Raw genomic sequence first — 20,608 nt, 5'->3', positions numbered from 1 at the left:
AAACCTCCTAAGAATTTATAACCACAGATGATTCTTCATGCAGACAGACTTCACATTCATGATTGTGTACATGATCCAGGACACTCAAACTGAAAAATCTACTTAAACTGGTCTTGTAGTCTTTATTGACTGTTTATACCAAATTGACTCCAGGAGAAATGGAAAATCTAAATAGATCTATAACTCTTCAAGACATTGAAATTACAGCTTTAAATTTTACAATAAAGAATATTCTGACCAGGCATGGTGGCTCACGTGTGTAATCCCACTGCACTCCGGCCTGGGCAATAGAGCAAGACTCCGTCTCAAAAAAAAACAGAATATTCTAGGCTCAAATGGTATTACAGATGAGTCTACCAAACATTCAAGGAGCAATTAATTCCAATCTTAAATTCTTCAAATAATAATTTAAAAAAAAAAGGCTGGGCACAGTGGCTCATGCCTGTAATTCCAGCACTTTGGGAGCCCGAGGTGGGTGGATCGTGAGGTCAGGAGATCGAGACCCTCCTGGCTAACACGGTGAAACCCTATCGCTACTAAAAATACAAAAAATTATCTGGGTGTGGTGACACGCACCTGTAGTCCCAGCTACTTGGGAGGCTGAGGCAGGAGAATCGCTTGAACCTGGGAGGCAAAGGTTGCAGTGAGCCAAGGTTGTGCCACTGCACTCCAGCCTGGGCGACAGAGCAAGACTAAAAAAAAAAAAAAAAAAAAAAAAAATTATGTATCAGAAAACCTACAACGCACACATTTAGTGGAGAAATGTGTGAAGCATTCCTTTTAAGGAAGGAATGAGACAAGGATGGCTGCTATTGTCACTTTGTTTTATTGGATGCCTTAGGAACCACAAAAGGAACTAAAGTTTTTGTTTTCTTTTGCAAATTGTATGACTGTTTATAGAAAATCCAACAGGACAGGTGTGGTGGCTCACACCTGTCATCCCAGCACTTTGGGAAGCCCAGGCAGGCAGATGGCTTGAACCCAGGAGTTCAAGACCAGCCTGGGCAACATGGCAAAACCCCATCTCTACAAAAAGTACAGAAAAATTAGTCAGGAGTGGTGGCACAGGCCTGTGGTCCCAGCTACTCAGAGGGCTGAGATAGGAGAATCATTGCTTGGGCCCAGGAGGTCGAGGCAGTGGTGAGCCATGATCACACCACTGCACTCCAGCCTGGGCAACAGCAAGACCCTGCAAAGTTTGTAGTCATATAGAATTAAGTAATTCAGCATGCTGCTTAATACTAGATCAATATGTGAAATAAATTACAATTCTTTATATCAGTAATAGATAAAAATGTAAAATTACCCTTTACAACAGCAACAGAAAATATGCTAGGGAATAATTCTAATAAAAAGAGGAGCTGACCAATGTGGAAAAGATAGAAGGCTTTATTGAAATACACTTAAAGACATAAGTAAATGGAGACATACTATTTTTATGAATAGGAAGACTCATAAAAATACCTGTTTTTTCAAAATCTATAAATTCCATATAAGTCCAATGAAAATACTAACAGGCTTTTTCCTGGAACCTGATGGTTGAATAAACAATTTATATGGAAGAATAAAGGAACAAGAAAAGTTAAAGTGATTTTTGATGGATAAGAAGAGCAGGAAGAATTGACATACAAATGGTCCAGGCTTATTAAAAACATCAGTGAACAAGCCAGTGTGGCACCAGCACAGAGATACACAAACAGATAAAGGGAGGAGACTGGAGAACCCAGTAACAGCCCCCCACGTATGACAATATGTGACAGCAGTGACATCATAATCAGTAGGGGTGGGGTAAGGATGGACTAGTCAGTCAATGATGGTTATTTAAATAGAAAAAAGAATTGGATCTTTGACTAAAGAACAACAAAAACCCAAACAAAAAATCCAGGTGGATTAAAGACCTAAATATGAAAAGAAATACAGAAGAAAATACAGATGTAGGGGAGGACTTCCTGAGTAAAACACAAAAAGCACAAAGTAAAAGGTAAAATATTATTTTAGGCTGGGCGTGGTGCTTCACGCCTGTAATCCCAGCACTTTGGGAGGCCGAGGCAGGTGGATCACCTGAAGTTAGAAGTTCAAGACTAGCCTGGCCAATATGGTGAAACCCCATCTCTACTAAAAATACAAAAATTAGCCGGGTGTGGTGGTGCATGCCTGTAATCCCAGGCTTAGGCAGGAGAATCACTTGAACCTGGGAGACAGAGGTTGCAGTGAGCCAAGATTGCGCCATTGCACTCTAGCCTGGGCAACAAGAGTGAAATTCCGTCTCAGAAAAACAAAAAACAAAACCAAAAAAATTTTAATAAGTTAGAGATGCATATTTAAATATTTAGGAATAAAGTGATTTCTGAGATTTGCTTCAAATGATCTTGGGGGGAGTGAGAGATATGAGTAGGGTATTATTGATAAAAGAGTAGCTCAGAGTTGGTCATTGTTGAAGCTAGCTGACGGGCACATAGGGATTCATCAAACTTCTTCCTTTCAGTATATGCTTGATTTTTTTTTCATAAAAATGATGAAAAGAAAAAAAATGACAATAGGTTACCAGTTTTCATCCACCAGATTAGCAAACATTTAAAAATCTGATAACTCTAAGTGTTAGCAAGAACATGAAAAAGTGGGAACTCTTAAACACAAATTGTAGGAACTTAAATTGGTACAGCCAATTTGGAAGAAACTGTGGCATCTTGTAGAAAAATAGTATGTATATTCTTTTTTTTTTTTTTTTTTGAGACGGAGTCTCACTCTGTCACCCAGGCTAGAGTGCAGTGGTGCGATATCTCAGCTCACTGCAACCTCTGCCTCCCAGGCTCAAGCAATTCTCCTGCCTCAGCCTCCCAAGTAGCTGGGATTACAGGCATGCACCACCGTGCCTGGCTAATTTTTGTATTTTTAGTAAAGACAGGGTTTCACCATGTTGGCCAGGCTGGTCTCAAACGCCTGGCCTCAAGTGATGCGCCCGCCTCGGCCTCCCAAAGCGTTAGGATTACAGGCATGAGCCACCACGCCCAGCCCCAGCAGGATGTTCTAGGCTAAATCCTAGAAAATCTTGCTTGTGAAAATGTACAGAAAAGTTCAGAGGCTCATTGTTTTTAATAGCAAAAACCTAGGAACACCAAATATCCATTTGGAGAAGAATGTGTAACTAAATGGTGGCATATTTACATCATGGGATGAAAGTGTATTATTAATAACTGGCATGTCATCCATCCTCATGGATAAATCTCACATTTGGTGAACAAGGAATCTGCAGAATACAAACGCTGTAACGCTGTTTACATAAAATATAAAACCATGTAAAAGTACACAGTATGCTGGTGGAGGTGCATACATATGTAGTAAATGTATAGAGAAAAGCTAAAAGCAAGAAGTTCAAAATTCAAAATGCTGGTTATTTCTGGTGGGGGAAGGGGAGACTGCAATTCAGGGCACAAAGGGACCACTATAAGGGATGATAAGGTTTTGCTTCTTAAACTGGGTGGTAGGCACATGAGTGGACATATTTGTTAATCCTTTTGTGCATAATAAAATAATCTTTTTTTCTTTTTTTTGAGATGGAGTCTCACTCTGTCACCCAGGCTGGAGTGCGGTGGTGCGATATCGGCTCACTGCAACTTCCGCCTCCCAGGTTCAAGCAATTCTCCTGCCTCAGCCTCCCGAGTAGCTGGGACTACAGGCCCACGCCACCACGCCCAGCTAATTTTTGTATTTTTAGTAGAGATGGGGTTTCACCATGTTGGCCAGGATGGTCTCGATCTCTTGACCTTGTGTTCTGCCCACCTCAGCCTCCCAAAGTACTAGGATTACAGGCATGAGCCACCACGCCTGGCCTTTTTTTTTTGAGACAGAGTCTCGCTCAGTTGCCCAGGCTGGAGTGCAGTGGCGTGATTTCGGCTCACTGCAGTCTCCACCTCCCAGGTTCAAGCAATTCTCCTGCCTCAACCTCCCGAGTAGTTGAGATTACAGGCCCCCGCCACCATACCCAGCTGATTTTTTTTTTTTTTAGTAGAGACAGGGTTTCACCATATTGGCCAGGCTGGTCTTCAACTCCTGACCTCAGATGATCCACCTGCCTCAGCCTCCCAAAGTGCTGAGATTACAGGTGTGAGCCATGGCGCCCGGCAAAATAGTTTATAATTTAAAAAATAAATTTTCTCTTTCTAGAACTAGAGATAGAAAAAATAATAAAAATTTTTTCAGCAAAAGAGGGGTCATGATAGGGAGAAGTGAGAGGGGGGCACAAAAGTACACATTGGAGGAAATAATGAAATTCATTTCAGTTCAACAACAAACTTACTGAGAACAGATGAATGAAACCTTGCCTGTCCTATAAGGAATACAGTCATCTGCCAGAAGAAAAATGGTGATTCTTCCCAGTCCAAAGGTGAAGATGGTGACTGTGAAAGTATCAGCTTTAGCCAGACCACTGATGAAGCTCCCAGATGTCACAGCATCCATGGGCTTGTGATCTCAGGTGAAGGCGTTGAACCCTGAGCCCTGGATTCCCATCTCTTCACTTGCTCCCTCCACCACCCCACCCCCATATTCAGAATGGCTTCTAGGCTTCTAGGTTTGTGTCTTTAATGGCACCTAGGCAATAAATAAAAAATACAGTGCAGTGCTGACTGCATCTTCCCTACAGCTTTCTGAAGTGAATCGATGTCTCTGGGAAGAGGAACAGAGTAGTGTGAGTGTGAAGGACTGGATTCTTGTTGCTTTCTCCTGACGCCCATTCCAGGGTTTCCCCCAGGCAAATGGGAAGACCATCCATGGTGAGGCCTGCAATCTAGGCTTCTTGCTGATCAGTCAGGTGAGTCACTTCTTTAGGAGGGATACCAGTGTACGCCAGTGCCCAGTTCCAGGGGAAGACAGAAGTGGGTGCCAGGCTTCCTGTCCAGTTACGCAGGAGATGAGTCCTGCTGGCCATCATTGATCAGTACCACCTCCAATTTCTGGCTTCCTCATGGCCTTCTTGGGGAGTCCCCAGCTTCCTCATGGCTTTCCTAGGGGGAATCCCCAGCTTCATGGCCTTCCTGGGGGAGTCCCCAAGCTCTTCATGGTCTTCTTAGGGAGCCCACAGTAATGGAAGCCTGATGGGTGCTCTGATCCCAGGGTCACGAGCAAAGCGCTGCGACTCACTCCCTATACCTCTTGTCACATCTGTGGGAATCCGAGGCCCTGCATGGGTTTTCTGTTTCTAGCTTTACTCCAACTTCCGGGGTCCCAGGATATAACAAGTGTCAACTGAGTGTCTGCAGATCTGAAAGAGACCAATCACAGCGTTGTCACACCTCCCAAACCCAGCATCTCTGTTTTCCCCAACAGGTCCTGCCTCTTCTATCTTTTTATCTATTACCACACTTCCAAACCTACTGCAATAGCATGGCCCTCCCCAGATATACTTATATGCACTTCTTTCCTATTATTTTGCATCATTTTGCCTTATTAAACCAATGTCCCTCCTGGCACCTTCCCAGCTCTTGATGGACATCTCCAGCCTGATCTCAGAGAAACTTAATGCTATTACTGTTACTACTACTAGCTATTAACTTGAGGACCTGATTTGTGCTAGGCGCTGCCTGTTATGAATACATGTGCTAGGCCATGTTCTGAGCCCTTAGTGTATATACTGTTCTCATTTCATAGCAATGGAAACCTGTTGGTCAGTGAGGAAACCAAGGCACAGAGCGGGTGAGTAACTTGACCAAGTTACTTTTTATGGGTTAATAAATGCAGGAGCCAGGATACAAACCCTGACAGCCTTTTCCAGAAGCTGCGCTTTGAACTACTAGGCTACAGGGCTGTCTCCTAAAAGTCAAAGTAGATCAGATACTGTAGCTGAATCCCGTTCCCCTTCTCCCTCCTGTAGTAGCTTACAACGCATGACAGCTTCTTTGACTTGACGAAAGCCACCATCAGGGCCCCTGCCATCGACGTAGTACATGAATCGGAGCTCAGGTGGGTAGGCAGCTCTGCTGAGGCCCGACAGCAGGGGGATGGTGCAGCCCTCGGCCCCTGGAGCCTCGGTCAGGGCCTGCAGCATCTGGTACTTGCACCAGGGGTCCTGAAGGAAGCCCGGCGTGATGAGCAGCACCCGGCAGTGACTACTGCTCAGTGCCTGGCACAGCTCGGACACGATAGCGCCGCCTGGGGTTGCATCCCGGAGTTGCAGGAAGCAGCGCAGGCTGGCAGTGCTGCCTTCCAAGTAGGAGACCAGGTCCTGGGCGGCCACCAGGTCTTCCTCACTGTGGCACACGCAGACGTCATAGTCTTTGCTCCAGCGACTACTGCCGCTGTCACTCGTATGTGTGGGTGGCAGGCTGGGAGACGTGACTGAGCTGAGGCTTGGGGGTAGTGGGCTGTCCTGTGAGGTAGGCTGTGAAGCATCGCTGGAGGCGCTTTCTGGGGAGTTGGGCCTCTTCTTGGGTTTCTTCAGCAGGGTCTGCCTGAACCAGTCTGTAGGGGAGAAACACTGCTCAGGCCTGTGTGTTACCAGGTGCCCTCTCACTGCCCACACAGGGAGGAGCCCCACCTCACAGGGAGGACAGACAGACTGCAGCCCACCTCCCTGCACTGGGAAACATCTTATTCTCAGAGACCTGTTGCTCCACTATTTTTTTTTTTTTTTTTTTTTTTTTTGAGACAGAGTCTCACTCTCACCCAGGCTGGAGTACAGTGGTGCGATCTTGGCTCACTGCAACCTCTGCCTCCCAGGTTCAAGCGATTCTCCTGCCTCAGCCTCCTGAGTAGCTGGGATTACAGGCATGCACCACCACACCTGGCTAATTTTTGTATTTTTAGTAGAGACGGGTTTCACCATGTTGGTCAGGCTGGTCTTGAACTTCTGACCTCGTGATCTGCCCGCCTCAGCCTCCCAAAGTGCTGGGATTACAGGTGTGAGCCACTGTGCCCAGCACTCTGCTATTTTTATCTTTTGGGACTTGCCTAAAAGTGCCCTCTAAAGGTAAAGGTTTTGGACGTGTCAGAACTCTGGAATCCTTATGTGAGAGTGTTCCACCAGCCTGGTTAGGAGAAATGGCCTTGCACTACTCCAGGCCCTTTGATATCTGGTACCCCCAGCCCAGCCCACCTTAAGCAGAACTTCCCACTAGAGCTGACTAGTCAACCACTGGGAGTCTGCAGGCAGAGCTACGTTATGCTAGCAAGGATCCATCAGTCCCGAAGCCCACTTTCAGCACTGAGGGGAGGTGGACTTAGATTAGGAAGGGCTACGTATACAGGAAGGAAGGGGTACGGAGGACTGGCATCTATTTGGCCCCAAGAAATCCTAGATTGTCGCTAAATGGGGAAGAGGCTACTGCTCAGAGTTGCTGAGGAGCGGAGAGCTTCGTGATTCAGAACCCACACTCTGGAGTCAGGGACACGGCTTTGACTGTGGACTTGTGGACCTGTCTTAGTTGCTGAAAGTTAACTGAGATAATGCAGTGTCAGGTATGTCAGGGAGCCGGGCCTCTTCTTGGGCTTCTTCAGCAGGGTCTGCCTGAACCAGTCTGTGGGGGAGAAACACTGCTCAGGTCTGTGTTTGGAGTATGGGACTCCATAAGGAGATGAAAACAGCTTCCCCAGCCTTTGATAAGGACAGATAGTTGTGGTGGGGATTGATTCATTTTCTCTCTCTGCTTGGCTTCTCCTCTAAATGGTTCTGGAACAAAGATTTGGACGACAAGAGACAGTGTTAAGCACTCAGCACAGTGGTTTCCAGGCTAGGAAAGCTAGCTGAGCAGGCCTGGAAAACCTTTGAGTCAAAAGGATAAAGATCTGGCTGAGCTGACGCAGGCCTCCCCTCCTCACTCTCCACAAAGCATCCAGGCCCTGAATTCAGGTCAGGAGTTCCCCACGTCAGCCTTGCTGCGTCTCTCTGAGTTTGGACCAGGCAGGCCTCCCACCGCGCCCTATGGAGGCTGAGCGCTACACTCAGGAACACAGCAGAGTCGCGAGTCCGGTTCCACTCACCAGCCATCTTGCCTAGAGGCTTCTTAGGCCGAGAGCCAGGAGCTGGGAGGGAGGTCGATGATGCCATAGCATGGGGGTCAAAACTAGCCCCGTGAGACCAGGCATTGGTGAAGGGGGAGGAGGGAGGAGACCCAGTCTTGACCTCATGGAGCAGCCATCCTACAGAGGGCAGAGAGAGAGAATCACAAAGGCTGCACTTACCCTGCTCTCATTCCCCATGGATGAGCTCTGCGAAGTTGTTTCTCTCCTAATGCCTGACAGAGGCTTCTTCTCTAAATGGGTCCTTCATTCCTCATGAGATTAGGGCCAGACACAACTGTGATTGGAGCTGGATTCTAGATAAAGCCAAAGCTGTGTAGTGTGGTCAGACTTACAGGGTATGAGCTCAGCATGACCAGCTGAGGAACTGTTCTCTGCTCCACCTGGCCAGGAGGATATTCGGGATCTGGGGAAGGGCAGCTGGCAGGCAGCTCTTTAGAAGACTTCCTATGTAAGGCCTGAAATGGCAGAAGAAGGACAGTTGCTATTTGGACAAATAATTACGTATCCAGATAGATAGACAGAAGCTGAACAGTAGAGAGAGAGCACATGCAGGAAATCTTGGGAAACTCTTCCTCCAAGTCTGCCTCCCCCTGAATAACTCCATCCATAGACCCATCGCTCCTGCAGCCGTCAGCTCAGGAAGGTCATGTCAAAAAGTGGTACAGACTGCAGACTGCAGGTAGAGTGCCTGATTCTCATCTCTGGTTAACCATGACCTTTGGCCACCTTGCTAAACTCCAGTTTCTCCATCCGTGAAATGGAAGTACTAGAGCCTCCTTCTCAGCATTATTGTGAAGATTAAATGAAATAATTTATGTAAAGTCCTAATGGTGCCTGGCATGTAATACATGCTTAGAAAATGTGGGCTACTATGTATATAAAATAATCTAGATATTGGAGGGATATATTATGTTCATGGCTTATAAAACTTGTAATGTTAATGTTTCCCAAACTGATCATTAATTCAGTGCTGTTCCAAAGTCTAGAAGATTTTTGTTTTTTAGGTTTTTTGGTGGGGAGGTTGTCAGACTGCTTCTAAATTTATATGGAAATACAAAGGCCCAAGAATCCCTTAGAAAGGCAACCTGCCATGTTCTCTTCCCGCCGTAGTGACAGAGGATGTCCCTGATGGCGGACACTCTTTCAGCCTTAAGTTTCTGTGGAGCAGAGCCTGTGGGGGCTGTAGTATTCTAGTGACACTTCTCCTGTGAAAGGCTGGCAGAGCAACTGGCACAGGGCTGCTTTCTCTTTGGTGGATCTGTGAGATCAAAACAAACCTGAGAACTCATGGAAGCAAGTATTATTAGACACACTAAAATAAAAGGTTTCAAAATTTAAAGAATGTGGCCAGGCACAAGGGCTCACGCCTGTAATCCTAGCACTTTGGGAGGCCAAGGCGGCGGATCACCTGAGGTCAGGAGTTCAAGCCTAGCCTGGCCAACATGGTAAAACCCCTGTCTCTACTGAAAATACAAAAATTAGCTGGGCATGGTGGCAGGCACCTATAATCCCAGCTACTTGGGAGGCTGAGGCAGAAGAATCTCTTGAACCTGGAGGCGGAGGTTGCAGTGAGCTGAGATTATACCACTGCACTCCAGCCTGGGCAACAAGAGCGAAACTCCATCTCAAAAAAAAAAATTAAAGAATGTCATTCTATGCTGCACATTAATGCTTTGTTCACTGATGCGTAGAAGACAAGGGATGCTGAGGATTTGTGATCATATATCAAAGTTCAAAAAAGAAGTAGAACTTAAACCATAGCAGCAAAGGAGGCAGAGCAAAGAGTTGGAATGGGTACAGGAACCAGAGAAGACATCTGAGAAAGCAACACAGCTAAATGTGAAGCCACCAAAAAGGCACTGGACGTTGACTATGAGTATGTATATGAGTTTCTTTTCTTTCCTAATATGCTTGGGATTTCAGACAGCCTAAGTGGTAGGCTGCAGCTAGGGCCGTTCAGGATGCCTTTTTGCCCCCAGTAGTAAACATGATGTCACTTGGTTTTTGCATTATTTAAATATTTTTTCAATTCTGTTTTAATTTTAATATTAATTATTTGGCCTTGGTGCACTTGTAAACTAGAGCATCATTTGATTTGTAAATATTCTAAAGGTTAAAAATTAACATAATATGTTAATCTGCTTAATATATGTAGATTTTAAAGTTTCAGTTTCTCATTTTATGAAATGACTTGCCCTTTTGGCAACGCATGCTAATTGGGGGAAATTGCTTTTCCATTGCTTGGTTAAGAAGAAATCCAGTTGTCCAGCAGTATATGCCACCAGAAGTGCGGTGGTATAAGCCCTCATGAGAAACGTGGAAACGTTTTAAAGAGAAAAATAACAGCACCTTTGACAGGATAATTGAGCAAGATGGCAGGTGAATTCCAGTAACCATACACACTGCCTACTTCCTGGAATCCAAGACGCCATGCACCTTCCCTGTTCCTTTTCAGTTCTTTTGTAGCTGGAGCTGTGGAACTGTCACACATTCAAACACGTGTTAATCTTTCCAAGACCTGGTAACTGTCATCATATCTTGAGATGTGGTTGACAAGTAGGTAAGGTAATGAACCCAAATCTCCAACTGGAGGCTCTACTCACTAGCTCTGCCTATTCTCTGATTTGCTGTGTGGTCTAATACACAGTCACTTTCTTTGTGCTTTGAAAAAATTCATAAAGTAGAATCATACCAAAAATACCCACTTTGTAAGAACTATGACTTGATAGAAAATTAGTAAAGGGAACGGGCTCAGTGGCTCATGCCTGTAATCCCAGCACTTTGGGAGGCCGAGGTGGGCAGATCATGTGAGCTCAGGAGTTCAAGACCAGCCTGGCCGACAGGTCGAAACCCTGTCTCTACTAAAAATACAAAAATTAGCCAGGCATGGTGTCGCACACCTGTAATCCTAGCTACTTGGGTGGCTGAGGCTGGATAATCCCTTGAACCTGGGAGGCAGAGGTTGCAGTGAGCCGAGATCGCACCACTGTGCTCCAGCCTGGGTGACAGAGCGAGATTCGATCTCAAAAAAATAAAGAAAAGAAAATTAGTAAAGAATTTCTTCAGAAAAGAAGTAGCACAATACCTTTAGTGCTTTCTAGAATGCTTTTCCAATATTATGTGCAGAAATTGATGTAAAGGAAACATTATGGAGTTTTGCTGTATAAAATCCAAAGTGGGCCGGGCACAGTGGCTCATGCCTGTAATCCCAGCACTTTGGGAGGCCGAGGTGGGCGGATCATGAGGTCAGGAATTTGAGATCAGCCTGGCCAACATGGTGAAACCCTGTCTCTACTAAAAATACAAAAATTAGCTAAGCGTGGTGGTGCGTGCCTGTAACCCCAGCTGCTCAGGAGGCTGACGCAGGAGAATCACTTGAACCCAGGAGGTGGAGGTTGCAGTGAGCCGAGATCATGCCACTGCACTCCAGCCTGGGCAACAGAGCAAGACTCAAGTCTCAAAAATAAAAAAAAAAAAAATCCAAAGTGTATTTAGTATCCAATATCAAACTGGTCTCCAATTTCTATTATATAGGGAATGTACTGGAGCCTGTGAAGGCATATAATTAGAATATGCATCTCTTAGAGTTCATATTCGATTTCTGTTAAGCAGGAATCACTATCTGGGGTAGACAGAATAGTGGCCCACAAAGAGGCCCACATCCTAATCCCCGGAACTGAGAATATGTTACCTTCCATGGCAAAAGGGGATTCGGCAGCTGTGATTAAGAACCTTGTGATGGGGAGGGATTCCTGGATTACCCAGGTGAGTTTAATGTAACCACAAAGATCCTTTCAAGAGGGAGGCAGGAAGGTCTGAGGCAGACGAAAGAGCTGTGCCAAGGGAAGCAGGCGGCAGTGGGATGCAGGTGGTCTCTAGAAGCTGGAAAAGGCAAGTCCATGGGTTCTTTCCTGGAGCCTTCAGAAGGAGCACGGCCTTGCTGACCCATCTTAGAACGGCAGGATAATCAATGTGTGTTGTTTGAGGCCACTAACTTTGTGGCAATTTGTTACAGCAGCAATAGGAAACTACTACACTGTGTCTGATTAGATCAGGCCAATGAATGGAGAAAGTATTGGATTTCAGTTGAGTGCTAAAACCTGGTCTGTTTAAAGGTTCAAATTGTTTGAAACAGTTTTTACATCTTTAAATAAATAAATTACCATCTACACTTCACCTGACTTTGACTTTACATTTAAAAGAATTTCGGTTTCAAAGGCTGTTTTGTTCTCAAACACTTGCTAAAACATTTGGGTAGGATTAATTATGGTTTGCAGGACAATGTCACTTAAAGTCCTGAATATAATTCATTTATAGCTTGATAGACACAATACAGTGTTCTCAAAGAGGTTTGTAGACTATGGTGCAGACCTACGGTGGCCCCCTGTGTTCACACCTGGGACTGTGAGAAGGACCCATGACTTTCTTTTTTTTTCAGACAGACTCATTCCATTACCTAGGCTGGAGTGCAGTGGCACAATCTCAGCTCACTGCAACCTCTGCCTCCTGGGTTCAAGTGATTCTTGTGCCTCAGCCTCCTGAGTAGCTGGGACTACAGGTGCTCGCCACCACGTCCAGCTAATTTTTGTATTTTTAGTAGACATGGGGTTTTACCATGTTGACCAGGCTGGTCTGGAACTCATGACCTCAAGTGATTGGCCCGCCTCAGCCTCCCAAAGTGCTGGGATTACATACAGGCATGAGCCACCACACCCCACCTTTTTTTTTTTTTTTTTTTTTTTTTCTTCCAGAGAGGTTCTTGCTCTGTCACCCAGGCTGGAGTGCAGTGTTGTGATTACAGCTCACTGCAGCCTCAACCTCCAAGGCTCAAGCAGTCTTCCATCTCAACCTCTAGAGTAGCTGGAATTAAAGACGTGAGCCACCACACCTACCTAATTTATTTTTTTCATTTTTTAATTTTTCTTGATACAGACAGGATCTTGCTTTGTTGGCCAAGCTGGTCTCTTAACTCGTGGCCTCAAGTGATCCGCCCACCTCAGCCTCCCAAAGTGCTGGGATTACAGGCGTGAGCCACCATGCCCAGCTTTAATTTTACTTTTATCTGAGTCTTCTTGCTAGGGAAGATTTTTTAAAAACCAGACTCAAATAATACAACTATAAGGGGAAAAAATGATAAAATAAAAAACATTAGAATGAAGAACTTCTGTTCATCAAAAGACATAAATAGGAGAATGAAAAGGCAATCTCCCAAGGGTTAAAATGTTTAAAAATATATATCCAGGGCTGGGCACAGTGGCTCACACCTGTAATCCCGGCACTTTGGGAGGCCGAGGCGGGCGGATTACTAGGTCAGGAGTTCAAGACCAGCCTGGCGAACATGGTGAAACCCCATCTCTACTAAAAATACAAAAATTAGCTGGGTGTGGTGGTGGGTGCCTGTAATCCCAGCTACTCGGGAGGCTAAAGCAGGAGAATCGCTTGAACCCGGGAGACGGAGGTTGCAGTGAGCTGAGACTGCGCCATTGCACTGCAGCCTGGGTGAGAGAGACTCCATCTCAAAAATCAAATTATATATATATATATATACACACACACACACACACACACACATATATCCAATAAATGTCTTATATCACAAATATTTCAAGGATTCAATGGAACTAGTAAGACGACAGAAAAATGAGCAGAAGAATTGAGCAGGCACTTCACAAAAGGAATATTCAAATGAGCAATAGACATAAAAACAGTTCATTAGTCATCAGAGAAATGCAAACTAAAACCTCAATGCATCACTGCTGGGCACTCAGCCAAATGGCTACAGAGAAAAAGACTATCAAGTAGTGGTAAGAGTGTGCAGGGATGGGAACTCGAACACTGCTGGTGGAGAAGTGTTTGGCCATAGACTAAGATGAGCATCAGCAATTTCAGTCCTACAAATATACTCAAACAGCAGTGCTTACTTTTTTTTTTTTTTTTTTTTTTTGAGACGGAGTCTCCCTCTGTCGCCCGGGCTGGAGTGCAGTGGCATAATCTCGGCTCACTGCAACCTCTGCCTCCCGGGTTCAAGCGATTCTCCTGCCTCAACCTCCCAAATAGCTGGGACTACCGACACCCGCCATCACGCCTGGCTGATTTTTGTATTTTTAGTAGAGACGGGGTTTCACCATATTGACTAGGCTGGTCTCAAATTCCTGACCTCGTAATCTGCCTGCCTCAGCCTCCCAAAGTGCTGGGATTACAGGTGTGAGCCACTGTTCCCCGCCTGCTTACAGATGTTTACCAAAAGACATTCACAAGAATGTCTGTAGCAGCAAGATACAAAATAACCCCACAGTGGAAACGACTGTCCATCAACCGGTGTCCAGTAGAATGGATAAATAAATTGTGGTCTAGTCATACAATGGAATATTATATACCAACAAGAATAAACTGCTAACTAAACATGGGTGAATATCACAAAACATACTGAATGTCAGATGTCACACACGTAAGAGTACATGAAGGGCTGGGCGCGATGGTTCACGCCTGTAATCCCAGCACTCTGGAAGGCTGAGGCAGACGGATCACCTGAGTTCAGGAGTTCGAGACCACCCTGGCCAATATGGCGAAACCCCGTCGCTACTGAAAATGCAACAATTAGCCGGGCGTGGTGGCAGGCGCCTGTAATCCCAGCTACTCGGGAGGAGGCAGGAAAATCGCTTGAACCCACAAGGCGGAGGTTGCAGTGAACCGAGATTGCGCCACTGCACTCCAGCCCAGAGGACAAAAGCGAAACTCCATCTCAAAAAAAAAAAAAAAAAAGTACATGATGTATGATTCCATGGATGGAAAATCCAAAACAGGGAAACCTATTTTATGGAGTTAGAAGCCAGGGATGTAGTCATGTTTTATTGATTGCTCTGAATCAGGAAATGTGCGTGTTATGGAAAATGGTTGAGCTGTAAACTTATGATTTGTGTGCCTACATATCAACTCTTTTAAATCTAAAAAATAACCACATGTGGTTCCCTCTGAGTCATTCCTGATCCTGGTGTCCCCTAGGTTTGGTGTTTCAACGGGAGTTCTCCACACTTCCCCCTCTCTGTTGCACTTCTAGGGTATGCTGTGATTCTAGCGTACCTGTCTGTCCCCTGGGGACCAGAAGACTGGATCTGTCTGGTCCACCGCGGTCACCCTAGTCGTTGGCACAGTGGCTGCCCAGCCCGTGTGTAGCTGCCCATGCCTGTGGTGTAATGCCTCGATAGGTCCCTGACCCTAATATTATGCACTTGCTGAATCACTGCCACAATGACAACCCGAAGAGCAGAGGAAGAGGCTGTGACCGGAGCAGAGAAGAATGTGAGGAGAAACGATATCCACAACGCACTGAGCGCCAGGCTCTTCCAGCGAGGCAAGCGAAAGGGGAGCCGCCCCGCGCGAGCTTCTTTGCGACAGAAAAGGTGACATTCTCCTCGGAGGGCCCTTTCATGCCGCTTGCGTGTTGCGGGTGCCAGAAAGGTGAAGAAGGGAAGCGGATGTGCCGCCAGCAGGGCAAGGCCGGACCGGAGGCGGCGCGGACCCCTGCGGCTCTCGGTGGGGCCGGGACTCCGGGGCCCAGGCCGTCCGCGCTCCGTCGCCCACCCCACGGAGCCCCGCCGCGCCTCCCGGTCCCCCGCGACCCCGCCCCGGGCTCACCTGCGCGCGGGCCCAGTTGCGATGAGGGCTGCGCGGACTGCGCGGGCTCCGCGGGGAAGAGCAGCGCGCAGGCCCCGCTCTCCGGAAGCGCCGCCCGCCGCACTGCCCCTCCCACGCCGCCAGGCCCAGTCCAGACCCGGGAGACTCTCGGGCACAATCCGGCTGCGGGAGACGCGGGACGGGGCAGCCCCTGTATCCACTGCGGCCCGAGCCCCGGCCAGCCTGGCTTCTGCGTGACTCCGGGCTCCCGTCCTCTCCGCTAGCTGCGTTGGGGCGGTCCGCAGCAACTCGGAGAGGAGCCCGTGGCCAGGGTCCCCCGGCGCCCACCGTGACAACCTGAAACCTGGGTTTTGTTCTAGGCGGGGGAGAAGGGAAAAAAAACACCCTATTCCGCCCATTTAATCCTCCTAACACCCTGCAAGGGGGGTGTTCATACCTTTTTCCTTTTATACAAATGAGAAACATGAAGCTTGGAGAGATGGAACTTTTCCAAAGGTCACACACAGCGAGGGGTGTACGGGGCTGCAGTGTAGGAGGGGCAGACCCGGGCGGCAGCTGGGAAGCCAGGCCGCAGCGGCCGCCAGTTCCTGTCCCAGACACTGGTTGATGCCGATGAGGATGGAAACCCCGTTTTATGCCAAAGTGCTTTCTTTGCTTCTCTAAGCGGTGATCCCACATGGGCGTTGTGAACAGCGCTGCAGTATGCTGCAGAGCCGCTGCAAACAGCGTGGTGTAGGCAAGATGCTGGAAGTCCTGGGTGAAAGAGATGCCTTTGCCTCCCACTTCTGAGAGCTCTTCAGATGTTCGTGAGCGCTGTGAAGCACCTTGGGGAGAAGGGAACGGAGCATTCCCCACACTTGTTTCACTCTACAAGAAATGTGAATGTCTTCCTGAGCGTCTTGCTCCAGGCCATGCCAGTTTGGGAAACCCTATCCTAAAACTATGTGCACGAAATGCTGGAGGGTGGAGATAGTTTAATTAGGCCATGTAAGATTCATGATCTCCCCCTCCAATTTGATTTCCTCCTTTTCTCACCAGCCCGCCAAAGCGGATGAGCTGCCCATCCTGGGAGGGCTCTGGAGTCAACTGCCTGGGTTCACAACCAGCGCTCATCACTTACTAGTTGTGTGGCCTTGGTGAAGTCAAGCAAGTTTTCTAGGCTTGCTTCCTTCATCACATTATGGTATCTGGTTGCTGGTGTTCTTGCAAGGATTAGATGAGTCTACATAAAGTAGATCAGGCACTTGGCACTGCACCCAAATGCCCAGTTTGCTTTGACTCTACCAAGTACACCTCCGCCCAGGGCCCTCCTTTTCCCCAACTCCGCTCTGCAAAACGCCCTTCTTCTAGCAAGGCCTATTTTTGCGGTTTTTTGGTTTGTTTCCTTTTTCTTTTTTTTCCCATCACACGGGTAACAACCCTTAACAAGGTTTAAGGGAGGCACATCTCACACGTGTGCGTGAACACCCAATCATCATGCTTATGAGCTACAAAGGGATCAAGGCCCATTTTTGCAGCTTATTCAGGAAAGCTTTGCTTAACCCAGACTTCCCACCTCCATCCCTCAAAGGCCATAGTGCTTTTCATTGTAAAGAGCCTGTGCTCTGCTGCTTATCTCCCACTTTAGAGTAAAAATTCCCCGAGGCCAGGGATGGTTCTTCAGGCTCCAGCCAGAGCAGAAGGACACTCGAGGAACACTCAGATAAACAGGCCTTGACGGCGCCAAGTATGGGCCAAGTGTTGGGGCAGCTGAGTGTCGGGCAAGGATGAAGAAGGCTTGGTCCCAGCTCTGCACAGTTCAGGGGGGAAGACAGATGCACGGAGGCGATGGTAAGGGCTTGCCCACAGCTTGAAGTACAGCCCTGTGGGAGGACAGGAGAGTTGCTCAGTGCTTTTTTTTTTTTGAGATGGAGTTTCACTCTTGTTGCCCAGGCTGGAGTGCAATGGCGCAATCTCAGCTCACTGCAACCTCCGCCTCCAGGGTTCAAGCAATTCTCCTGCCTCTGCCTCCTGAGTAGCTGGAATTACAGGCACACCCCACCATGCCCGGCTAATTTTGTATTTTTACTAGAGACGGGAGTTCTCCGTGTTGGTCAGGCTGGTCTCGAACTCCTGACCTGAGGTGATCTGCCCACCTCCGCCTCCCAAAGTGCTGGGATTACAGGCCTCAGTGCTTCTTAATAAACATAGTACTCAGTGTGTGGAAGGCAGCAGCTTCTGGGTGAGAAACACTTGAAGGCCTTTTCCCTTTTGCCCTGAGATTGGAATGTCCATGCTGAAGGGAGCAACTGGCTGGCACCTAGGGGAACTTCACAGGGTCAACCCGGATGTCAGCTTGTCCCTCCTGCGTATCCCTGGCAAGTTCCTTCCTGTCTTTCAGCACCGCCTTCTTCCTCTTCTGGCTTCCGCCTTAGGCCTGGCCCCCTCACCCCAACCTCAGGGGCTTCTGCTGTTACCTCACTGGTAGCACATCTCCTCCCCTGCCATTAGTAAAGCCCACCTCCATCATTTCTTCCCTCCCTTTCATCCTTCTCCACAAAGGCCACTTTTTCTGTTGTTTTTTGTTTTTGAGATAGGGTCTTACTCCTTCACCCAGGCTGGAGTGCAGTGGTGCCTCACAGCTCACTGCAGCCTCAACCTCCAAGGCTCAAGTGATCCTCCTGCCTCAGCCTCCCACGTATTAATAGCTGGGACTACAGGTGCATGCCACCACGCTTGGCTAATTTTTGTATTTTTTGTAGAGACAGGATTTTGCCATGTTGCCCAAGCTGGTCTCGAACTCGTAGGCTCAAGCGATCTTCCCACCTCGGCCTCCCAGAGTCCTGGGATTACAACTGTGAGCCACCGCGCCCAATCCCAAAGGCCACTTTCAAGGCGGAGTGGGCAGTTTACCAGCTGTTTCTATTCCCATTCACTTCTCCTTCTGTGCAAGTGTCCACACCTCAAATTCCACTGAAACTGCTCTTCTTGAGTGAGGCCACCACTGACCTACTTGGGACCGAATCCAGCAGGCACCGTGATCACTTCCTCCTTAGCTTCACGACACCACACTCTCCTGGCTTTTCTCCTGTCTCTGTGGGCACCTCTTCAGTGTCCCCTTCTCTGGTCTGTCCCTTAAATGTTGGTGGGGTCCCTCCAGCTTCCCTCCTTGGCCCCCTACTCTACCCTCTGGGGTGATGCCATCCTGTTCCATGATGTCCACATCACTATCTACAGCCCAGATCTTCCCCCAAGGACCATGGCAATCAGCCCAACCCCCTATTTGAGGGATGTCCTACAGGTACCCTCATTCACCACATCCCAGACTGCACCACTCATTCTGTCCCTCACTCCGCTCCTCCCTGGTGCTCCTCATCTCTGGGAGGGGTAAAACCTCCATCCAGAAACCTGGCCATCCGACTTAACCCACTTCTTGTTGCTGGCGTCACCCTGGGATCCATCTGACTCTTGCCATGATGGTTCAGGCACTCCCTGTCCCTGCCACACGGACTGCAACCACAGCCTCCATCTGGCCTCCTTGCTGCCTGCCTTGACATCCTCATCTGCTCTCCACAAGGTCACCCAGGTGATTCTTCTAAAAGGAAAATCTGATCGTGTTGCTCCTGTTTAAAACCCCTCAGTGGCTCTAGTTCCTCTTCTCGCACTCCACGATCCAGGCAGAAACAGTCACACTGAATCCTGCTGTGGTCTGAATGTTGGTGTCCTCCCTAAAGTCCTATGTTGGAACCTGATACCCAATGTGATAGTAGTGTTAAGAGGCGAGGCTTTTGGGGATGTGATTAAGTCATATGGACTCTACCCTCATGAAAGGGACGAGTGTTCTTAGAAGAGGTTGAAAGAAGTTGCCTTACCCCTTCTGCCATGTGAGGATGCAGTGAGAAAGCACCATCTTCGAAGCAGAAAGCAGGCCTTTACTAGACATTGAATCTGCTGGTGCCTTGATCTTGGACTTCCCAGTGTCTAGAACTGTGAGCAATACATCTCTATTATTTATAAATTACCCAGTCTAGGATATGTTGTGATAGCTGCCCAAGTGGACTAGGACAAATCCCTGAATCGTATTAATTCTTGTCTCTGGGCCTTTACATATGGTTTGCCCTCAGCCTGGATCCTCCCTTGGCCACCTTGCATTCACTTCACTAAATGCCCATCCTTTAGGTTCAGCTCAGAGGTCAACTTCCCTCAAGGAGCTTCATGGAGAAACCCCTTTGCCACCCTCCTACTCCCACCCTGGGTGAGGTGTCTGTGTTGTGTGCTTATGCCAGCACTGTGGGGGTCACACTGTATCTGATCTAGGGGTGAAAGGCTAGGAGGGGCAGGGCTATGAAAGTTCCAGCAAAGACATGACTATGTTTTGCTTGCTGGTGTATCTCAACATGTGACCCTGACCCTGGCCAACAGCTGGGCTGAATAAATTTTGGTAGAATAGATGGACAAACCCATCCCTCTTCTTTACAACCAAACTCCCTGCAGGAACTCAGGAATGGGAGGCACTTGCTTACAAGCAAGTGCCTACCACCTAGGATCTAAGAAGGACTCTGTCTGCCATCTTGGAGCCTGTGGAGGCTTGCTGGGAACAGGAAGGCTGTGGTCCAAGGCCATTTTTGCTGGCTGTACGTGGGGTTTCCAGAACCAAAGGGGGCACACAGCTCTTCTTAAAATTTCAGCATTTATGCCTGGGATGAAACTGAATTCTATTTGGGCAAGAGATGTGCTCATGTACACAAAGCAAAGAACCACACAGCGACTTCTGGTGGCACACCAAACAAAACCAGAGTAATCTGGGAAAAAGTAACTTGGGTTCACGGAAACAGTGGCATGGTTTATGCCAAATTCCCAATCTTCCTGCTAAGACTACGGACACAGAATCTGTGTGATACTGCACCGCTCAAGGATTTAACTAATGAAAGGTAGGTTTGTGCTCGTGTTTTGTTTTGTTTTTTTTAAAAAAACTCCC

General features: G+C 47.6%; 1 protein-coding gene and 1 pseudogene across 6 annotated transcripts; both read right to left on the bottom strand.

Moving 5' to 3' along the window:
• Window positions 1-1,371: 1,371 nt before the first annotated feature.
• Window positions 1,372-20,597, bottom strand: TIRAP (TIR domain containing adaptor protein). Of its 6 annotated transcripts, XM_063710614.1 has the most exons (7): window positions 19,503-20,597; window positions 15,652-17,513; window positions 9,106-9,274; window positions 8,349-8,471; window positions 7,975-8,133; window positions 5,878-6,456; window positions 1,372-5,260 (listed from the first exon to the last, which is right to left on the bottom strand). In XM_063710614.1, the coding sequence occupies exons 5-7, from the start codon at window positions 8,039-8,041 to the stop codon at window positions 5,241-5,243; spliced, it is 666 nt and encodes a 221-aa protein (XP_063566684.1). In that variant the 5' UTR covers window positions 8,042-8,133; window positions 8,349-8,471; window positions 9,106-9,274; window positions 15,652-17,513; window positions 19,503-20,597; the 3' UTR covers window positions 1,372-5,240. The 6 variants fall into 6 exon arrangements, 5 of the variants coding, with proteins under 5 accessions (XP_063566684.1, XP_055210158.1, NP_001266497.1 ...); XM_055354183.2 differs by lacking the exon at window positions 9,106-9,274; XM_055354181.2 differs by lacking the exon at window positions 1,372-5,260 and having other exon boundaries at window positions 5,645-6,456.
• On the bottom strand, window positions 17,053-17,150 carry LOC115936406 (uncharacterized; annotated as a pseudogene).
• Window positions 20,598-20,608: the final 11 nt, after the last annotated feature.

This window comes from Gorilla gorilla, chromosome 9, assembly GCF_029281585.2.
Source record: "Gorilla gorilla gorilla isolate KB3781 chromosome 9, NHGRI_mGorGor1-v2.1_pri, whole genome shotgun sequence".
NCBI lineage: Eukaryota > Metazoa > Chordata > Mammalia > Primates > Hominidae > Gorilla > Gorilla gorilla.
Note: the sequence above shows the minus strand (reverse complement) of the source record. Positions and strands in the feature narration are given on the sequence as shown.